At 54.2% G+C, this 21,581-nt stretch overlaps 1 protein-coding gene across 1 annotated transcript; it reads left to right on the top strand.

Moving 5' to 3' along the window:
• The first annotated feature begins 2,140 nt into the window (after window positions 1-2,140).
• On the top strand, window positions 2,141-20,229 carry Wdr86 (WD repeat domain 86). Its single transcript, XM_028879525.2, has 6 exons — window positions 2,141-3,216; window positions 11,462-11,603; window positions 14,616-15,036; window positions 17,455-17,590; window positions 19,769-19,872; window positions 19,959-20,229. Exons 1-6 carry the CDS (start codon window positions 3,054-3,056, stop codon window positions 20,133-20,135), a joined length of 1,143 nt encoding a protein of 380 aa, XP_028735358.1. The 5' UTR covers window positions 2,141-3,053; the 3' UTR covers window positions 20,136-20,229.
• The last annotated feature ends 1,352 nt before the right edge of the window (window positions 20,230-21,581 follow it).

The raw sequence follows: 21,581 nt of genomic DNA, 5'->3' as shown, positions 1-21,581 counted from the left end.
CCAGGACAGGCTCCAAAGCAACACAGAGAAACCCTGTCTCGAAAAAAAAAAAAAGTAGTACTGTTGGGCACATGAGCATATGAAAACCATGTCAGGAAAACCAGGCCCTAGAATTTATTGGACACACAAGAAAAAGGTGTAACTCTCTCACTGGGGCATGGCAACAGTCCCTTACTGACCTGTCACCTGGCCGCCTGATATGTGCATCGAAGGGCAGACAGGCAGAGGACTCCCTGCTGTTCCCTGCCCCCACTGTAGACGCGGCCTGTTCTGGTTTCTCTGTCTTGCTGTCCATCCTTCTAGGTCTGCGGTCCTTCCACCCATCCCCATCAGTGACCTCGTGCCCAGTCCTGTCCTGTCGCATCCACAGCTGGCCTCAGCTCCGTAGCTTAGCTCTGGCTTTGCAGCTGGGCCCTCTCCGGAGACCGCCAGCTGGTTTGGTATCTCACCCCCACACTGTCAATGTGGCTATCAGTTTCCCAGCTTTGGCCTCTTCAGAACTCCTTGCTTTTTAACCCTTTGTATCCCTTCTGTAACCTATGCATATGCACACACACACATTTACTATGTGCACGATATAATCTGAAAGTTTTAAGAATTAAGCCTGGACTAAAAAGCCTGTGCTTGTCTCGTTCAACACAATCAAGGAGAGAATGTGGTGGGAGGGATAATTTGACAAACTGCTCCCCTAAAATTGCAACCGTATGAATTTATTGTGATTCAACAAATTCTGACGAGGCAAGACACAAATGTGTCATTTATGTTTCTGATAGTGTGTGCTCATGACAGGAACCCCAAAAAGTGGTTACCTTTTTGTTACCTCCTATTCTGAGATTATCACCATTCTAGGTGTTTCTCATAGAGTCCCAGATGGTCAGTCTTTCTAACAGGTGACATTGAGACTATCTGTGTGGCCTTGGGGATGGGCCCTCCCTGGCACCAGATGGTCACGTCCACTGATGCTGGGGTTCTTCTGAACAGTCTGCCTTTTCCTTCTACCTCTTGGATGTGACTGTCCCCTCCCCATTCCACTTCTTATGGTGATTTACATTCTGCAAACTATTAGCTCTCAGAGCACTCGGCTCCTGCAGGGGCTTGGCGGCCTGGGACCACACTCACACCAGTTTCTGCCGATATCAGCTGTGCGGCTGGCCTACCTGGCTTCTGGAGCTCAAGCTTTGTTGTTTCTCGGTGGAGAAGACTCCAGGCTCAAAGGACCTGGATGCTGCTTTCTAACTTTCTTGTCTCCAGGAAAATCCTGCTGGATTTTCCAGCTACCCTGTAAAGGAAAAGGGCAGAGACACGACCCAAGCCAACACAGTAACTACACAACCACACAGCCACCGGGTACAAAACCTACCTGAGGAATGAATTGACAGCCTTTGGTTCCTCTGCAGGGTTGGGGTTGAGGAAGCAAACAGATGTTTTCCTGGGGACTGGTAGACAAACCAGAAGTAGAGGAGTCCCATTTTGCTCATATCATGTGACCCACCTTGGAAGTGTTGCCCCCCCCCCAAGGTGGCTATTGCCCTATCCCCTGCAGGGCAAGCTCTTTGAGGCTATGAATACGTTTACACCACCTATCCCTGCCTGTTCTCCAACTCCTTTACAATGTCCCCTGACCCGCCTGTCTTCACAACCGGTGGTGCAAAGGCCCTGTAAAGGTCAAGGTACTAGATGAACTCAGGATGGGCCCTTAGAGGCATTTTGGATCCTGAGTCCCTTACGCTCTCTATGGTCGTCAGCAGCCTCCTGCCTCCACACTCAAGAGCCCATCAAAACACTCCTTAATACCCTCTGCTGGCTCTTCGGCGCCTGCAAAGGTCTCCTAAGCCTATTCGAAAGTTTCAGGGGAGGAAAAACACGTTTATTTGATTGCGCCACTCGGGGAATAAAGCCGACTATTCCATGGAACCCATTTCTGGGGTTTTCTTGGAACTGAACAGGGTCAGCCAGAGTGGGCAGGGCAGGTCATCACATTACCCAGGGGGCTGGCTCCCCCAAACCATCGCTTCCCTTCCTCTCTCCTTGGACTACAAAAAGAGCCCTGGAGGGTTTGAGAAACCCTGCTACCTTTAGGACCTGGAGGATCCGAGTGTGTGTAGGGGGTCACCCTCCCCGCCCCCCAGCAAAGTCGACACCCGGAACTGCTCTAATAGGAACCAGCCGACTGAGCTCCGGGAGGGCTGCGGGCCGGGTGTTGGGTTCCGCCAGACCTCAGTGGGACCTCAGCGGCGCGCGCCCTGCTGAGGGCGTAGGGGGTGAGGTGGTGATGGGTGTGGGGGGGACAAACCTGACCTCCCCCATCTGGGCTTGCCCCCACCCCCCACCCCCAAGGCCCGGGATCCAGCCCTCCCCTGCCCAGCCCTGGTAGAATTCGGCGTGTGCTCGTGTTTTCCCAGGGAGGGCGGACTCGGGGCTCCCCAGCTCCCATCATCGGGAGTCCCCCAAGACTCCAGACTCTTATGTCCACTTCTTCCTCGCCCTGGGCTCTGGGGACAGGGACAGCTGGAAGAGCAGGAGACAGAACCCAGCCTAGACTGCTAGGAGGGTCTCACGTGGAACACGTGGAAGCGGTCCCCAAGCCGGGACCAGAATAGCATCTCAGTTCTGTTCCCAAAGGACGACCAGGGCGTCTTGGGGTGGGGGTTGGCGCGCGGCCGGAGAAGTGGGAGGGGACAGGTTGGGGGGTGGTCTCTGAGGAGGAGCCAGGCTGGACTGTATTGTTCCGCGCTCCGCTTCTCGGGTTCTTCTGCCCGCTTCAGACCCGGTGGGCGCACCCCGAGGCAGAGGCGGCCCCCCTGCGCCCCGAGACGGTTCAGAGGAGGGGAGGGCTCACCTGGAGCTCTGCGTCGGAGCCGCGCGAGCGGGGGATACCGGTGAAGAGTCAGAGTCCCTGTTGTTCCCCGCCGCACCGCGAGCCTTTGCAGGAGCGGGGCACCAGGTCCCCCCTGCGATGGCCGCTGTCCGTCTGGGCCCCGCCAGGACCACGTGCGGACGCTGGAGCACCGCTCTCTAGCCGGCCACAGCGCCTCTTTACCCCCCGCCTGGCGATGGGGAGCAGCGGGTCGGCGTTGAGGGTCTGTGCGGACCACCGCGGGGGCATCAACTGGCTGAGTCTGAGCCCCGACGGGCAGCGCCTGCTGACGGGCAGCGAGGACGGCACGGCCCGCCTCTGGAGCACCGCGGACGGCCAGTGCTGCGCGCTCCTGCAAGGTAGACGAGCGCGCGTGCTCGCGACCCTTTCAGCCTCGCCGTGCTCACCTGCCCCGCACCCGGGACCTCACTCTTCGGGGCCTGCAGTCCCCTTCTGAAAGAGTAGAGCTCTAGCTCCTTCGCATCGGGGGGGGGCGGGGGGGCTCACCCAACCCTTGAGCTCGTCGTGGTGGGGTGCCGTGAGAGTCCGAGGGTGCTTAGGTGTGGGTGACTAAGGGGCGCGCACCCTAATGCAAGATCGTTTTGTCGACCAGTCCCATGCAATCCTTATCATGACAAAATTTTTAGCAAACAAAAAGTCGCGCCCATACCCTTAAAGAACACTTCCTGCGGCACTCCTTGACCTGGTGACCCTTGGCCGACGTTTCCACTTGGGGGCCCTTGTAACAGTAGAGGGTGTTGAGGATCCACGCTGCTGTGGGCTGTCTTCACACTGTGACCCTAACCCAGACACAAACCGATGTCACTACGTTAGGGACTTGTCCAGGGCTGAGGAGCACCCTTGAGATTTGACTCCTCCCCCAAAACCCCCTCCCTCAGCTCTTTTTGGCCTCATGTCAGTTACGGCCAGAAGAAAGGGGGGGATTGATTCAAATTTCTGAGAAGTGGGGTCGAGTCCATCTTGCATATTTGAAAGGAAACACGGAATTATCATGCGCAGAATTGATAATGTGTCCCGGGTATTCACCCATTGATTCAGTTCTGTTCGCATCCTGAGCAGCCTTGTCCTGCGTGCTCCCCACAGCTGCTCTGTGGAGTCCCCCAGACCTGCTGCTGGCCTCTGCAGTAGCGCGTGCAGGCTTGAGGCATGCCAAGCTTTCTGCACAAGGTATGGCTCCTTATCTCCAGCTTTTCCATCACGGTCAGCAAATGCTGGGTGGCCCGGCTCAAGCCCTCCAGGAAGATAGTGTTAGTCTTGAAACTGCTTCATTCCTCCACTATCAGTTTTAAGTGAAAACAGTGTAAGGTAGCTAGTTCACGGCCCCGAAGGGAGGAACACTGGATTGACAGGTACCTGGGAGCTGGTGTGAAGATGGGGAGTTGGCTGCAAACTGGTCCACATTCCTCCCCACACTGACAGCGTTCACTGACAGGCCCCACTTAGGAGGAGAGCTGTTCGCTCATGTAAAATGTGCATTGTTTCCCAAAGAAAAGACTGTCTGGGGTTTTTAGGAGTGCAGGTTCTTTGGCCTGACTCCAAAGAGTCCCCAGAGGAGAACCTTGGAATTGACTTTTTGTTTGATTTCTTTTTCTTTCTCTCTTTCTTTCTTTCTTTCTTTCTTTCTTTCTTTCTTTCTTTCTTTCTTTCTTTCTTTCTTTCTTTCTTTCTTTCTCTCTCTCTCTCTCTCTCTCTCTCTCTCTCTCTCTCTCTCTCTCTCCCTCCCTCCCTCCCTCCCTCCCTCCCTCCCTCCCTTCCTTCCTTCCTTCCTTCCTTCCACCACTTGGCTTTGATTTTGGTTTAAGGCAGGGCTTCCTGTCACCCTCAGGTTTCAAAGTCACTGTCTTAGTTGGGGTTATTGTTGCTGTAATGAAACAACACAATTAAAAGCAAGCTGGGGAGGAGGAAAGGGTTTATTTATTAGGCTTATGCTTTTTTTTTTTTTTTTTTTTTTTTTTAAAGATTTATTTATTTACTTACTATGTGTACGAAAGAGGGCGCCAGATCTCATTACAGATGGTTGTGAGCCACCATGTGGGTGCTGGGAATTGAACTCAGGACCTCTGGAAGAGCAGTCAGTGCTCTTACTTAACCTCTGAGCCATCTCTCCAGCCCAGGCTTATGCATTTCTATAGCACTGCTGTCACTGAAGGAAGTCAGGACAGGAACTCAAGCAGGGCAAGAGCCTGGAGGCAGGAGCTGGTGCAGAGCCCATGGAGGGGTGCTGCTTACCGACTTGCTCTCCATGGCTTGCTCAGCCTGCTTTCTTACAGAACCCAGGACCGCCAGCCCACAATGGGCTATGGCCTCTCCCCCATCAATCACTAACTAAGACAATGCCCGGCAAGCTTGCCTACAGTCTAATCCTTTACAGGTATTTTCTGGATTGAGGTCCCCTCCTCTCAGATGACTTCAGCTAGTGTCAAGTTGACGTAAAACTAGCCAGCACACTCACCTTGTAACTTTGAATTCCTGATCCTCCTGCCTCCACCTCCAAAATACCTGAAATCAGAGGCTCTCCACCATGCCAGGCTTGGTTGGTGTTTCCAATTGCTATTTCATCAGGATTTGGGTGACTAGTGCACAGCCAGCCTGTGGAGCGCTTTGGGACTCCTGCTTGTCAAGGAGGCTTCTCCTCAGAAAGTCTAGGCTTCCCAGGCTGTTTCTGGCCCAGTGGCTTGTCCCAGGGCAGCTCTGGAATCCTGCCAAGTTTCTGGGGCTCATCCTTGAGCCCAGCTGTGACTGGCACCTAGCATCCTTCACACCTACGTTAGTGGCCCTCACAGCTGTGTGTCCTGTCAATATAGCACAGCTTCCCAGTGAGGGATGCCTGGCGTGGCCTGGTGGAAAGCCACCCCACTGAAGGGGAAACTGTTGGAGATTCCCTGCCTCGGCTGTTCTCGCCAGGGTTAAGACTCTGAGTCTTTGTTTCTAAAGGCTGGCATTTCAAAACTGTACCAGGATAAAAGGGACAAAGATATTTTTTCCTGATTATGACTGAGTTTGCACGAGTCAGTGTGGCTATTTGGTATCTTTCTGTTTGTGCTCCAGCAACCCGGGAAAAATAAGGTCTCCCCCAGCAGCTTCCTCCTGAGATATTAGTAGGATTGATTTCACATACACACCCCTTTTGTTTTGGGCATACATGAGTGCAAGTGTATGTACCTGTATATGGAGGCCAGATATTAACCTTAGGTGTTCCTCAGGAACTGTGTGCTTTGTGTGTGTGTGTGTGTGTGTGTGTGTATGTGTGTGTGTGTGTGTGTGTGTGTGTGTGTGTGTGTGTGTATGTATGGGGGGGTTACTTTATGTGTATGGGTATTTTGCCTGCATGTATGTATGCGCACCAACTGTGTGCCTGGTACCCAAGGAAGCCAGAAGAGGACATCAAATACTCTGGAACTGGAGTTACAGATGGTTGTGAGCCACCATGTGGGGTCTGGGAATAGAACCCAGGTCCTTTGGAAGAACAGCCCCTGAGCCATTTCTGCCAGCCCCTCTGACACCAGTTTATGAACCGGAAATGGACAGAGGCAGACTTAATTATTAATGCAGAATGTCTTGTGTTTTCTGGGTGCTGCCTGGGGGTGAGTGTAGCCTCAGCATCCCCCAAGGGGGAGTGACCTAGAGGACTTGTCCCAGGTGGCAAGACTGGTCCACAGCAGCCCGCTGCTTGTGACTACTGCTTCTCCTCAGGGACCTGCTGCAGGGAAGCTGTGCCCAGGCCCTACAGCCAGCTAGAGGCAGCCTTCATCCCTGTGAACTGCCTGGGAATGCAGGCATCCTTCTGCTCCTGTGGAGGGCTTGGACCCTTGTGTAACCTTAGGCTTGCAAAGGCCTTGGAATTCCAGCCTGTTGTTTGGACAGCCCTGATTCCTTGGGCAGAGCGGTTGAGATTGGTGACTGGGCTGTGTGTTCAAGCTTTCTTATCAGTTCTCGGCAGCTGAGGCTGTCGGGCTGGAGGATTTTCTGAGTATTTTCCAGAGCTTGGGGAAGTTTGGACCAGGGACTGGAATGGAGACGAAAGTGGGGATTGCTGGGCAGATCATTTCTGTTGGAACTCTCCGGAAGAGTCTCAGAAGAGTCACAGAACAGCATCAGCGGGACTGGAATGCTCAGGCTTCCCTGCTGCGGACACACACATTTAGAAGGGATGGTTTCAGGTGCAGTGGGTGAACACTGGTGAAAAAGGATTGACCCGCACTTATTTTGGGAAGAGGATTGCTGGAATGGTAGTGGTCTCCAGTCCCCTCTTTGCCCTCTGTGGAGTATCCATGTCCTTCGTGACGCTGGATCCCGACCTGAGAAAACATCCTGAGAGGTCTGTGCTGTCCTGTTTGGTTCCCAGGGGAGTAAGGGACTTCACCTGAAGGTTCTAGGCCACTGTGGATGCTCCACATCCTTCTTTGGCCTCAGCATCTTCTGTGAGCCACTCATGCTTGCAAGCTTCAGGGGAGAGCACTGGCCTGGGACAGGACCTAAGCACAGTGTTGTTAACTGTTAGCTTTGAGGGTCAGGGAGAAAAGAGGCATGTAGGGAGGGGCTGAATGAGGAGATGAAGTATCCAGGTTTTTTTTGTTGTTGTTTTTTTGATTTGTTTTTCTTTTCTTTTCTTTTTTTTTTTTTTTTTTTTTTGGTTTTTCGAGACAGGGTTTCTCTGTGTAGCTTTGCGCCTTTCCTGGAGCTCACTTGGTAGCCCAGGCTGGCCTCGAACTCACAGAGATCCGCCTGGCTCTGCCTCCCGAGTGCTGGGATTAAAGGCGTGCGCCACCACGCCCGGCATTTGATTTGTTTTTCTTATAAGCTAACAACTCATGCATTTAAAATTTATTTTTAGATTTTTATCTTATATGTGTGAATGTTTTGCCTGCATGTATGTCTATGTACTACATGTGTGCCTGATGGTGCCACAAGAGGGTGTCAGAGCCCATGGGACTAAAGTTACAGATAGTCATGAACAGCCACGTGGGGGTGCTGGGAATTGAACCCACGTCCTTTAGAAGGGCAGCCAGTGCTCTTAACTGTTGAGCCGTCTGTCCAGCCCCTTACAAGGCATAGAGGAGTCCTGGGAGGGCTGCTACACATAAGCAAATCAATATTTGCTCAAGGAAGAATTCCATGAAGATGTCGTCTATTTTAGTGATAGCACTTTGGAGGCCACTGTTGGTTCAGGGCTAAGTTCCCTGTTGCCTGCTCAGAAGGCGAGGTGCCAGAGTGGTGGGTGAGGCTGTGGGGAGGGTCATGGCTGCGTTGGTGCTGAAGGAGAAGGCCATGTCTCATATGGCAGATGGTGGCAGCTCGGGACCGATGGGCCTGATTCCCACACAGAAATCCAGGAAGCCCTGACGTGATTCTCAGTTCTGAGTGACAGCCTGCAGATAGACCGTGATCCTGGTGTTTTGGAAAATGTCCACTCTGGCACATCTGAGTGTCAGATGTCACCTGCTGAAGGGCGGTACCAGTCAGGGTCCTGGCTCCCTTTACGTAGGGTAATTCACAAGCATCTAGGAAAGCGACACCACAAAGTGGACAGAGTGTAATACAAAGAAGAACCACCGGGACATGACTTCTCCCAGGGGCCATGCGGCTACAACAGCCTGGAGGCAGCTGTGTAGGGGGAAGGCTCCTCTGGGGCGAGGGGACCTTGACTGGAGGGCCACAGCCAGCCCTCCACGTCAGAGCCCAAGGTAACGTTTTGGCCTAAAGTCTCCCACTGTGTGAAGCCTACTGGAAGTGGGAGGACCAGGTGTGGGAGACCCGCTCCCTCTTTTATCCCAGGGAACTCTTGAGGAGAGAGAAGTGAGAAACATTTAGATGGAAAGAGATACTTAGACGACGACGAGAGGAAGGACAGAAACACAGGATAGCCTTGGGAGGGCTAGGTCAATACCCAACAGTCCCTCCTGTCTCTTCTGAGGAGCTATTATAGAAATGCCAGGGGGTGGAGCAAAAGACCCCCCCCCCCCCAGCAGAGCCAAGTGCAGACCCTTCCAAACACCTGGTAACCATGCACGTGGTCAGTCCATCCCCTTATGCAGCTCTGCTGTGTAAAGCATGCTCGGGTCTCACTAGGAAACCTCTGTGGGCTCCCACAACCAGGGGCCACCCAGCAAGTGTACTTTTCTGCACAAATTACAGTACCTGCTCGCACTCCCAGGGTGGGGTAAGGATGTGTTCCTACGTGGTGCAGTCACAGTGGGAGTTGGGGTGGCCAGCCGCTTTATTGTGTGACCCTGGGGACTGAAAGAGAAAAGAGGACTTGTTTCATGCTGTGGCCCCTGCGGCCCTGGGTCCCGGGCCACTTTTCCTACATGCAGAGGGAACAGCAGATCTTGGCAAACCCTCAGTGCTAGCCAGGGAGGCGAGAAGGGCCGCCGCCGCCTCAGCAGGAGCCCCCAGGGCTGCTCTTCTGAATGCAATAACTACATCTTATCTGCATTCTTCATCCCTTCAAAAATATTTACTTTCAGCTTGGCGTTTTTTTGCTTATTCTGCACAATTCCAACGGAAAGCTGAGGTCCCTGGAGGTGATAGGTCCAGAGCCGGCAGACACGGCTCCTCCCACCCGCCGTGGTGACCCCACCGGCCCTGGGTCTGGCCCATCAGTCTTTTGGTGGCACTGGTTACAGTGTACCGGGGTCGGGTGGGGATCTGGGGGGTGGACAAGGGACAGGCACAGCAGAGTCCAGGCCCTCAGCTGGCAGGCTCTGACCCGCGATCCAAGCGGGTGTGTTTGCTGCTTGGGGCTTGGGGGGTGAGCTATAGGAGACTGGAGAGGGCCTTGCCTTCAGCGGAGTCCTGGGTGCTGTGGGAGCCTCCCTTGGCTCAGTGCCTGGCTGCAGAGGGCAGAGGCTGCTAGGTCAGCCTGGCTTGCTGTCAGAAACCGGGAAAACTGTTGTTGCTTTCGTTTAGTGTCTCTTTTCAGTCTGTGCGTTCACCCCTCTCCCTAACGTGCCACAGAGCGGCCCCCACCTCAGGTTCAGGGGCCAGGTTCCCTCCGCGGTTCCACAAAACCGGGGAGCCGTTGCCCAGTAGCTCCACGTGGCTCTCAGGTGCTTTTTCATGGTTCGATTTATGGTTCACTCCTGCACTTGACCCACTGTGTCGATGGGATGTCGGCAGCTGGGCGCTGCTGGAGCCGTTGCTCTGGGCCTCAGCCAGCCTTGGCTCACGGTCCTTAGGAGCCATGGGTGGTGACGCCCATCCAGGGTTATTAGGGGGCTATGGGAGGTAACTCCCACACAAAGTCGTTAGGGGGGCCTGGAGTCATGCCATGCCAGTAGCTGGTAGGCCTGGCACACCTTGGTTGCCTTTCTTGGGGTATCTCAGCTCCCAAGAGGCATTTGGAAGAGGGAGGCAGACTGGTCTCAGGGAAAGTTTGTTGACAACTTTAAGAAATATTTATAAACTCTGGCAAAAATCTGGACTATGTTTTGCCAAACAGATTTGCCCTCAGCTTTTTCATCAACTTGTGTATTCGGGGAAACACAATCTGCCATTTCTTACGGGTTTACTTAATTCTTGCATTGTTTTCAGAGCAGCCTGGCATGCACTCTCCCGGAAGACTGAGAGCTTTTATTAAAATTCTCTTTCTTAGAACCCAGGAAGTCAAGTTCTTCCAAGCTAAGTTTAACCCAGGACCTAAAAAAAAAAAAGTTAACAAGCTTGATCCTGCCGGAGAGATTGCTAAAATTCCTGTTTGCCTGACTCCAGCTATGAAAAGAAATTCTCAGATGAGATTAAAGACCTGGGTGTGGCGGCACATGCTTTTAATCCCAATGGTGGGAGGTAGAGTTAGGAGAGCCAGGAGTTCAAGGCCAGCCTGGGCTACATGAAAAAGTCTCAGAATAAAAGGGGAGCTGGTCAGTGAGTCAGGGGGCCTGCTGCTCGGCTGTGAGGGTCTGAATTCAGATCTCCAGACCCCAGGTAAGAAGCTGAGGGTGCTTTTTTGCAGACTACTGTGACCTCCAGTGCTGTGGAAGACGGACACAGGAGGATCATTGGGGCCTGTCCTCGCCCAGCTCCAGGTTCAGTGAGAGACTCTCAAGAGAACACACAGAGTGAGTGGGAGAGCAGACCAGACAGTCCTTTTCCATGTGTCCACACACACACACACACACACACACACACACACACACACACACACAGGTTTAAAAATCACAAAAGGGAGCTGGGTAGTGGTGGCACACACTTTTAACCCCAGCACTCGGGAGACAGACGCAAGCAGATCTCTGAGTTCGAAGCCAGCCTGGTCTACAGAGTGAATCCCAGGACTGCCAGGACTGCTTTACAGAGAAAAACCTGTCTTGAAAACAAACAAACAAACAAACAACACAAAAGGGCCAGTCTCACTGGATGGACATGGCGATTTACTCCTGGGATCTGAGTGAGCACCCTGGAGGCTGAGGCAGAAGGATTGTGAGTTCAAGTCTAGCCTGGGCTACAAAGTAAGATGCCGGTCTGTAGGATAGAGGGAGGGCTGGTCTCCCAGACTTGCCTCGGATGCTCCTGCTCTCATGTATCCGCTTGCACGCACAGGAGAAGAAGAGCTGGTGCCTGGCCAGCTCACATTCCCTCTCATGGCAGGTCATGAGAGCTATGTGACCTTCTGCCAGCTGGAGGACGAAGCTGCCTTCACCTGCAGCGCCGACTGCACCATCCGGAAGTGGGACGTTAGGACCGGGCAGTGTCTGCAGGTGTACCGAGGGCACACGTCCATCGTGAACAGGTCAGCCAAGCCCCGGGGCATGGGCCAAGGAGACAGAAATGGAGGACTGATTCTGAGCAGGGCAGCTAACCACTTGTGGTAGTGGGATGATCAGAGGAGCCACAGGAAAGAGGCATCGTTAGCATATATTAGCATAGTCTGCCCTCCTGAGCCACACACCCTGACTGCCCCTCTGGGGGTGGGGAAGGGGAGCTCCAGCACCCACCCATGGGAGCGAATTCCAGAGGAGACCAATGACACCAATGACAGCTAGGGATTCAGAGGAGAAGGGAGATGCAATTGGTGGTGTTTTTTAAACTTCCTTTTGTACGGCTACTGAAGGTCTCCTGGCCTTCTTCGGGATCTGAATTTTTTTCCTTGTTGAATTTGGGTTGGACCTGAGCGGTGGACATTTGTTTGCTGACCAGATCAACTTGATGTTATTTTTATGACACACAATAGTCGCCCTGGGCTCCCAAGTTCCAAGCAGATGCCTGGCATTGGAAGCCGTGGAGTCGCACTGATAGGAGAGCCCCTACTTGGGAAAGACCCAAGGGCCTTTCTTTGTGGACACGGAGGGGAGGCCGTGCTGCAGCCAGGGCGGGCTCTGAGGGCTGTGTGGGCCTCCAGACAGGCAGATTAGCTCCTCAAGCTGACTGCAGCTCCAGAGCCCACGTCAGATGGCGGCTCGACAGTCTGAAGGTGTCTGCAGGAGATGCTAGAGCTAGGAGAACTCAGCTCTCACAGTTCAAACTGGCCTTTCCCAGCAAGATGTCTGTCATTGGCCGGGCACGGTGACTTGTTTCTGTTGTCCCAGAACTTGGGAAACTGAGGTAGTGCAATTTCCATGACTTCAAGGCCAGCCTGGGTACAGAATGAGCTCTAGATCAGACTGGCTTAGAGGAGACCCTGATTCCAAATCCCTCCCTTTCCTGTCTATACAAAAAAAAAAAAAATGTTCTCCACAAAAACAGAAACTGAGGCATCTGTCAGAAGCCAACCTAGGTGCGTGAGGGTCCATGCCTCAGATGACCAGCTTGTCCTCAGGTTGTTGATTAAGGAACAGTCACAAGCTTCTCTAAACAAGGCGGAAACTATGCTCTTTGAGGTTTGGCATCCATGCCCACACACAGATAATATACATAACACAACACAAAGGTACAGCACATGGATACACATGTACATACAGCATACACGCAACATGCATATGTATGAACAAGATCATTCATATCAACATACGTATACACAACACATACATTACTGAGATGCATCAAGTACATATACATAGGAATGTCCACATGTGTGCTCGACATGTGTCCAACGCACATGCACAGACAGATCATCCACAAACGCACATACATACACTGTTTCCATCAGTGGCTGTTCCAAATCCACCACACAAAAGACATACTCCGAAGATTATGTTCCCAAATGGGTGAGGCTGTTTTTAGAGCTAGGCTGGGCGTGTGAGCTTCGAGCACACCATCCTTCAGTGGCCTGACATCCCTGTTGTACATTCTGCCACAGGGCCGCTTAGCCCGAGTTAGTTTCTTTTTTTTTTTTTTTTTTTTTTTTTTGTTTTTTCGAGACAGGGTTTCTCTGTGTAGCTTTGCGCCTTTTCCTGGAACTCACTTGGTAGCCCAGGCTGGCCTCGAACTCACAGAGATCCGCCTGCCTCTGCCTCCCGAGTGCTGGGATTAAAGGCGTGCGCCACCACCGCCCGGCCCGAGTTAGTTTCTTTTCTCATTGCTTGGACATCACTCACCCCCAGAGAAAGCAAAAAGGAATAAAGGGAAGCTTCCTACTTCACTTAACCTAATCTGGAAGGCACAGGTGTACGAGAGGCTTGTTTCCATGGTGATCCTAAATCTCACCAAGTTGGCAACATTAACTGTTGAGAACCCCAGTGCCTCGAGCACCCCCTATGGGGCTGCACCCCCAGAACATCATAGGTTCTTGTCAAGGGGGTTCTTTGACTCTCAACAGATCAGAAACCCGCCATGTAGACCATGGCTAGCCTCAGATTCAGAGATCCACCTGCCTCTGTCTTCTGAGTGCTGGGATTACAGGTGTGGGTCATACCTGGTGAGCTTAGACTTCTTTTTTTTGGGGGGGGGGGTTGAGACAGGGTTTCTCTGTGTAGCTTTGCGCCTTTCCTGGCGCTCACTTGGTAGCCCAGGCTGGCCTCGAACTCACAGAGACTCGCCTGGCTCTGCCTCCCGAGTGCTGGGATTAAAGGCGTGCGCCACCACCGCCCGGCTTCTTTTTTTTTTTTTTTTTTTTTTTTTTTTTAGTTTATTTATTTATTATGTATATAGCATGTATGACTGCAGGCCAGAAGAGGGCACCAGATCTTGTTACAGATGGTTGTGAGCCACCATGTGGTTGCTGGGAATTGAACTCAGGACCTCTGGAAGAGCAGCCAGTGAGTGCTCTTAACCTGAGCCATCTTTCCAGCCCCGGAGTCTAGACTTCTTAACAAGGACGTGTAAACAGGCCCTTGGGAGTTCTGTGCAAAGTTCTCTGAAGACAAATGTGTTTTTCTGGGAGGTTGCAGCATTTAGCAGTGTGAGAGCAGGCTTTCTGAGGCAGGGTCTATCTCGCTCTATAGCCTGGGCTTGCCTCAAACTCACTATGTAGCCCAGATTGGCTTTGAACTCAAGGCAATCCTTCTGCCTCAGCTCCCTGAATGGCTTTTTCCTATTTTAAACCGAAAGCCCCGTGTCCCCTCTTCCTCCTATGTCTCTGGCTCGGATAGAGTGTTATGCGAATCATGCCCCAGAGACATGGTCCCTGCTGGGTACAGGTCAGGCCTGCAGGTTTGTCACAGAGGGAAAGAACTGAGAATGAAGGGGTGGCTGGGGGGTAGGCACGGTAGACACGTGGTGTTTCGAGCTAGACCGTGGAAAGTGGGTGTGGAGCAGGCAGAGAGTGGGGGCCGTCAGTTTCGGGGCCAAGGCTAGCCTGTGGGGGCCGGGTGGATTCCTTCCACCATGCGTGTTCTGAGCCTGACCCTCCCCCTCTTACCCACAGGATCCTGGTTACAGAGGACCAGCTCTTCAGCAGTTCCTATGACCGGACGGCACGTGCCTGGACGGTGGACAAAGGGCAAGTGTCCAAGGAGTTCCGGGGTCACCGCAACTGCGTGCTGGCACTAGCCTACTCGGCCCCCAAGGACCTGCCCAGTGACCCCTGCTTGGAGGCCGCCATGGGCGCCGGGCTCCTAGTGACCGGCAGCACAGACGACACAGCCAAGGTGTGGCAGGTGGCCAGCGGCTGCTGCCACCAGACCCTTCGGGGCCACACGGGTGCGGTGCTGTGCCTGGTGCTGGATGTCTCCAGCCACACGGCCTTCACAGGTAGCACGGATGCCACCGTCCGTGCTTGGGACATCCTGAGTGGGGAGCAGCTGCGGGTGTTCCGGGAGCACCAGGGCTCTGTCATCTGTCTGGAGGTGAGGCCTGCCCGACTGCTGCCCGACTGCATGTCCTGTGGTGGGAGGAAGGGACGAGGGGACCACACAGCCTCAAGGAGCCTTCGTTCACAGTGCCAGCCCGTTCACTGCATCTGTCCACCAGTTCTCTCACGTGTGGAGAGTTCTCGTGGCCTAAACGCCTTTCTTTTTTTGTTTTCGAGACAGGGTTTCTCTGTGTCGTCCCGGCTGTCCTGGGACTCACTCTGTAGGCCAGGCTGGCCGTGAACTCAGAGATCATCCGCCTGCCTCTGCCTCCTGAGTGCTGGGATTAAAGGCGTGCGCCACCATGCCCAGCTCACTAAACACTTTTTTTTTTTTTTTTTTTTTTTTTTTGGTTTTTCGAGACAGGGTTTCTCTGTGTAGCTTTGCACCTTTCCTGGAACTCACTCTGTAGCCCAGGCTGGCCTCGAACTCACAGAGATCCGCCTGGCTCGGCCTCCCGAGTGCTGGGATTAAAGGCGTGCGCCACCAACGCCCGGCTACTAAACACCTTTTGTTAGGCACCCCCAACCTCACACTCATTAATTAATTAATTAACTAATTAATTAATTTTGAGACAGGGTCTCACTGTGTACTCCTGACTAGCCTGAAATTCTGTGTAGACCAGGCTAGCCTTGAAGTTACAGAGATCCACCTGCCTCCCTGCCTCATGTGTGCTGGGGTTAAAGGTGTGCGCCATTATGCCGGGCCCCGGCCCACCCCCACACTCTCGCACTGGGAAAGTGTCCAGCCCATGCTTTGTGGGAGATACATTCAGATCTCAGCAGTGCAGGCCTTGCCAGGAAAATGGACAGTAAGTCGGCTGAAGAAGAAGATTCCTGAAAATATATCCAGACAAAGGGGAAGTAGGGCCGAAGAAGTCACCCAACAGAGAAAGGGACTTTTAACAGCCTGTGTGACTGAGAATACCTGGAATCCTGGTGCGGGCGAAGCCAGGAGGGAACCTGAAGCCAGCTTGGGCTGCACAGTGAGATCCTGTCTGAAAAAACAGACTAGGGAGTTGGCTCAAACATTCGCTGCACAAGCTGAGGAGCTGAGTTCATCCCAGCACCGTGTAGAAAAGCTGGGTGTGTCGGGGCTGGAGAGATGGCTCAGCAGTTAAGAGCACTGGCTGCTCTTCCAGAGGACCCGGGTTCAGTTCCCAGCAACCACATGGTGGCTCACAACCATCTCTAGTGGGATCTGATGCCCTCTTCTGACATAAGTTGTACATATAGGTAGAAGACTCACATACATAAAATAAGTAATTAGAAAAAGAAAAGAGAAGCTGGGGGCGCCTGCCTGTAACCCACCCTGGAGAGGCAGAGGCAGGTGGACCCCTTTGGCTTCCTGCCCAACCAACCTAATTAGTGAGCTCAGGATGCCTGAGGGTCAGCAACACACACACACACACACACACACACACACACACACACACACACACACACACACACACACACGGAACATGAACTCACATACATACACACACAAAAATAACATCAACCAAAACCCCTAAGGCCTGACCTGCGTCTGTGTGTTTCCTGAACTGAGTTTCTGTCTCCAGCGACAGGAACCGTTTTCTTCCCCTAGAGACAGGGCTTTTCTCAGTTTTTAGGAGCTGGAGGAGGGTCTGAACACAGTGCCTTGGCTGCCGCAGTTGTGTGTACTGTCAGCCTTCAGTCCTGGGTACCAGTTCTCTCACCCTACACGCCAGTGGTGACGACAGCCTTCTAGGTCTCTCCGGGGCTGACTGGAAGTGACCCGACCCTCAGCTGGAGCATGGCTCAGTGTGTCCCCACTTAGCAGGAGTACTGGGGGGGGGGTGTCAGGGCTGTGTGTGAGGATTGTATGTAGGCAGGGGGCTTCTGATTATGCCTGGGCACTGAGCTTGCCACTTAGGGACAGGCCTCCCCTGTGTCCTCTGACTCTCTGGAGGCTCTGTTACCTCTCCTGAATGTCATCAGCTGGGGACCAAGGCTTTATTAGCGAGCTTGAGGAGGAGGAGGAGGAGGAGGAGGAGGAGGAGGCAGTGGAGAGGCTCTGGCTGAGTGTGTGGCTCTGCTTGGGGTCTGCAGAGCTGTATGGGGACTGGGGGTCTCTGTCTGGATCTGAGGAACACTGCCTAGTATCTGCAGGGCTCCATCTAAGGTCTGCAGGGCTATGTCTGGCTAGCATCTGTAGGGTTCTGTTTGAGGTCTGCAGGGCTTTCTAGGGCTGAGGACACTGCCTTCTGGGCCCAGGTTCACCAGGGGGAAGAGGAGCCAGCACTGTCTAGTGCTCCAGAGGGTGGTGGGGAGTCCGTTCTGGGGTCACCGTGCTTTTCCCCATTGAGACCTGCCGACGTTTCCCACCTTGTAAATAATGATTTGAGGGCTGCTGCCCGGCCATCAGGACCCATGGCTGACCCTTTTCCTCCAGCTCACAGAGCGGCTCCTGTACTCGGGCAGCGCGGACCGGACTGTTAAGTGCTGGCTGGCGGACACTGGAGAGAGGGTGCGCACGTTCCCGGCCCACAGACACAGCGTGAGTGCCCTCAAGTACCACGCAGGCACCTGTAAGTCCTCTGTCCTGGCACCGCCCATGCCACTCCAGTTTGCCCCCCCTCCCTTCCTCTCCTGGTCATCTCCTCTGCCTCCCATGGCTGCATGGTGTGCGTCCCTGAGCCAGGCTACCTTTCTACTTGCCGTTTCATTGGTGTCTGAGGGGAAGGGCCTGTTGGGGAGGGAGGAAGCTTTTTGTCTCCTAGGTCCCAAGTGGTCACACATCTGGGTCTTCATCCCCTCTCCCCAGCTCCACCAATGGTGATTCCCTTCCTATTTGGATTCATTAGCCCCTAACAGAAGCAGATGTTAGACTCCCATAGGGCTGGGCCTGGGAGTGGAAGCCCTAGGAGTTAGCCTGACGTGGAGAAGTTACTTTTCCTTCCTCTCGTGTCCAAGCCTTAGTGTGGGCATAGCTCTGGCCCTGGTCAGACACCGCTCTTAACTGAGCACAGAACGGTTAGCCCCCAGACCCTGCCAGGTGCCCTCCTGTGCCCCTCCCCTTGGTGGCAGCTGGCACAGCTGTGCTGAAGTCACCCTCACGGGCCCCTCTCACTATGACTGAGCTTGGTTCTTGGTCCTTGCCAACAAGGCTTACTGAATGGGCTTTGCCCCTGACCTTGTCCACTCTCAAGATGCCCGGCAGCCCATGGGGGCTGGACCCTGCTACTGAGTCTGGGGAGAGGCAAGGAAAGAACTGAGGAAACACAGCAAGGAAACTCCCTCCCGGGGCCCTGTGCACCCTCAAGCTTTAAGAAAAGGGGAAGTGTGTGCAGACAAAGGCCGGGAAGGGTAAGAAATAGATACCGAAGACCAGGGAGCAGCCTAGAGGGGCTGGCTTTGGGCAGGCCCAGAGTGGCAAATATAAGGTGGCCGTGGGGTTCCACGTGAGGCTATCACAAACACTCAGAGGAAAGGGTTGTCTTACAGTTCCAGGTTGCAGGAGGTCACAGCAGCAGGGGCCTAAGTCAGCGGGTTACACCACGTGGGTCGCCCAGAGCAGAGAGGAGTGAGCGAACCCACGATGCTGCCAGCTGCGTTCTCCGCTCACTTTCCGCACTGAGGCAGTTCAGGGCCCGGCCCATGACCTGGGGCCCCCACATTCAGGGTCTTCCAGCCTCAATTAACCATCACGTCGTGCCTCAGGCTACCCTGACCTAGATAATTCTGCAGTGAGAGGAGACTCTCTTCCCTGGTGATTCTAGGCTGGGACAAGTTGACAGTTCACACTAAGCAAGCAGGGCTGCTGGGGACTGATCCCCAGGACCTCTCTCTCACCAGGGGTATTGGAGGGTGTGGGGCCCCGCATCCTTACCTCCTCGCTGGACCTAGTGTCCCCCCCCACCCCCCGCACCTGAGCCGCTCTGCTCACTTAACAGGCCTCTGTGGTTTCGTTCCTATCACCTCCATGCTTCCGGCACTGTCTGCCATGTGAACTGCAGGCCTCCTGTCCAGGGGGTGGCTTCTGGGGAAATCAGTGTAGGAGGGTAAGTGAACCCCCATAGTTGGCTACTTCAGGTGGCCCCTCATCGCCAGCCTCACCAGTACTGATTAAAAAGGAGTGGCAGGCCCCCTCAGTGCACCAGAAACTGTGGGGTGGCACTCGGCCATCTGTCCCAGCAAGTACTCCAGGGACTCTGGTGTCCTTGATGCCAGAGCACCACCAAGCCAAGTTATGACAGAGGAAGACCCAGGAATCAGATGGGGTCTGGGGTCTGCTTCAAGGCCACATCCCTTTCTGAGGAGGGTGGGTGGGCTCTGGCTGGCCCTGGGTACAGGTGATGAGTGGGCAGGGCAGAGCCTGCAGGATGTGGCGAATGTCCTAGAAACACAGGCAGACAAGTCTGCTTAACTCAATAGGGTATAAGATGGGCACCTGGCCCTGAGAGGTTCTTGACACAGGGCCACTCAGGACAGCACAGGCTGACCGGAAGTCAAGGAAGGCATGGCAGCCAGACTATGCAAAGATGTCCGTACAGCAGGGGTGTCCTGGGGCCCTCCGTGTCCTCCCTGACTCCACAGGACTGAGAGCCCGAGCTGCCCTTCAGAAGGCTTCCAGATGGTTCCCACCTGACCCTTAGGATGTCTCTGTGGGGCAGGCAGAGGTCAGACCACCCTCTCACCGTGTCCCATTCCTGGGGAGGTGGCAAGGTGGCAGCCAGGAAGGGCCCAGTGTACCGCTGTGTCCGCAGTGTTCACGGGCAGTGGGGACGCCCGCGCCCGCGCCTTTGACGCCCAGTCAGGAGTGCTGCAGAGGGTGTTCCGAGGCCACAGCTTTGTCATCAACTGCCTCCAGGTAGGAGTCTCCCTTCCCAGCTCTCGACTGCCCCAGGGAAGCAAGGGGCCCCCTTCCTGGCTGACAGCCGTCCTGCCTGCCCACAGGTACATGGTCAGGTGCTCTACACAGCATCTCATGACGGTGCTCTGCGCCTCTGGGACGTGCGTGGCCTCCAGTCAGTGCCGCCTTTGCCTCGAAGGCCAGCAGCCAAACGCAGCCTGTCACGCCTCTTTAGCAACAAGGTGGCCTGTGCGGCCCCGGTGCCCTTGCAGCCAGCCTGAGTCCCTGGAGAGGAGATGGTGGAAACCCGTGGCCTGGCTCGTCTGTCAGTGTTCTTGGCTTCCCCAAGCACTGTGCGACTGCAGTGGCCTGCGGCAGAGCACGCACCTGCCCTCGTGACCGACCTCTCCTACTGTGGGAGAAGGTGCCTTTCCCCGTGCCCTGAGCCAAGGCCTTCCCACTGGACACTGGTAGCCACGGCAGGGACTTGAGCCGGCCTGCCTCCAGCTCTGAGTTGAAGCCCATGCTGCCAGGCCCTCCCTGCTGAGGAAATGAACTTACAAAAGCCAGGTCAGATTGGCCAGTCATGTCCCACAACCCCCCCCCCCCAAGAACTCCAATACGCGTCACTCGAAGTGCTCTGGGTGTCGTTCTTGGTTTGGTTTCCTTTTGGAGGCCCGTTGGCCTGCCACGGCTGTGCCCCCTGGGTCAGCTCCCCTTCTGGTTGAGAAGAGGGCTTGTGAACCAAGGTCATTTATACAGCAGTGGCCTTGGGAGACTCTTCAAGGGACCTCTTCAACCAGCCTGCTTGGCAGGGGCCCCTGCCTTGGAGTACCCATCCATTTTTGGACATTAATCCAGGGGTTTTCTGTCAAGGTCTGGCATTGAACAGCTGGGTAGGACCATCTGGTCTTGTGCAGAAGAAATGCCGTACTATGCCAGATGTGGTGGAGTCACTGGACACAGCAGGAGCCGCTGGGGGCGGGGAGATGGCCCAGCGGTTAAGAGCTTGCACTATTCTTGCCGAGTTTGGTTCCAGCACCCAGGCTGGGCTGTCACAACACCTGTCACTCTAGTTCAGGTGATAAGATGCCCTCGCCTGGCCGCCACGGGCACCTGCACCCACACTGCACACAGCTATATGCAACAAATGCATATACAATTTAAAAGTAAAAATAAACCCTTTTTCTACTCTCTGTTTATTTATTGAGATAGGGGTTCTCTCCGTAGCCCTGGCTGTCCTGGAACTCACTTTGTAGACCAGGTTGTCCTTGAACTCAGAGACCAGCCTGCCTCTGCCTCCCTGGTGCTAGGATAAAAGGCGTGTGCCACTACAACCAGCGTCTCCCCCACCCCTTATTTAAACTGTTATCTCTGCTATAGAGAATCCTGCCAGAAGTGGCAGAAAGGATGGGTGCCAGCTGGGAACCTCCCTCAGTCTGGAGTCTGTGACAGGTTGCTGTGTGTTTTCTTAGGAAAACACTATTTTGCACGGTGTTCTTGGGGAAACACCAGAATATTTTGCATTGACCCAGCACAACCCACTGGGCTTTTATTTCAATAGCATAGCGACCTTGGCTTGATGCTGAGGGCATGAGGATGCCCCCCACTCCTTTCCCAGCACCTATGGGCTGCTTCTGTGTGTTACTGTTGAATGCTGAGCCAGAGGTACCCTGGCCACACCAGGACAGGGAGTGTAGTTCAGTGGTAGAGTGCTTGCTTAGCCT

Source organism: Peromyscus leucopus, chromosome 3 (genome assembly GCF_004664715.2).
Source record: "Peromyscus leucopus breed LL Stock chromosome 3, UCI_PerLeu_2.1, whole genome shotgun sequence".
NCBI classification, from domain to species: Eukaryota; Metazoa; Chordata; class Mammalia; order Rodentia; family Cricetidae; genus Peromyscus; species Peromyscus leucopus.
This window is presented reverse-complemented; position numbering and strand designations above follow the sequence as displayed.

Bases quoted from the DNA above. Each gene is read 5' to 3' on its own strand.
- Wdr86 (XM_028879525.2), top strand. From the start codon at position 3,054: ATGGGGAGCAGCGGGTCGGCGTTGAGGGTCTGTGCGGACCACCGCGGG. The intron at 17,591-19,768 runs GTAAGTCCTCTG...CTGTGTCCGCAG, and splicing joins CAAGTACCACGCAGGCACCT to TGTTCACGGGCAGTGGGGAC. The intron at 19,873-19,958 runs GTAGGAGTCTCC...GCCTGCCCACAG, and splicing joins TTGTCATCAACTGCCTCCAG to GTACATGGTCAGGTGCTCTA.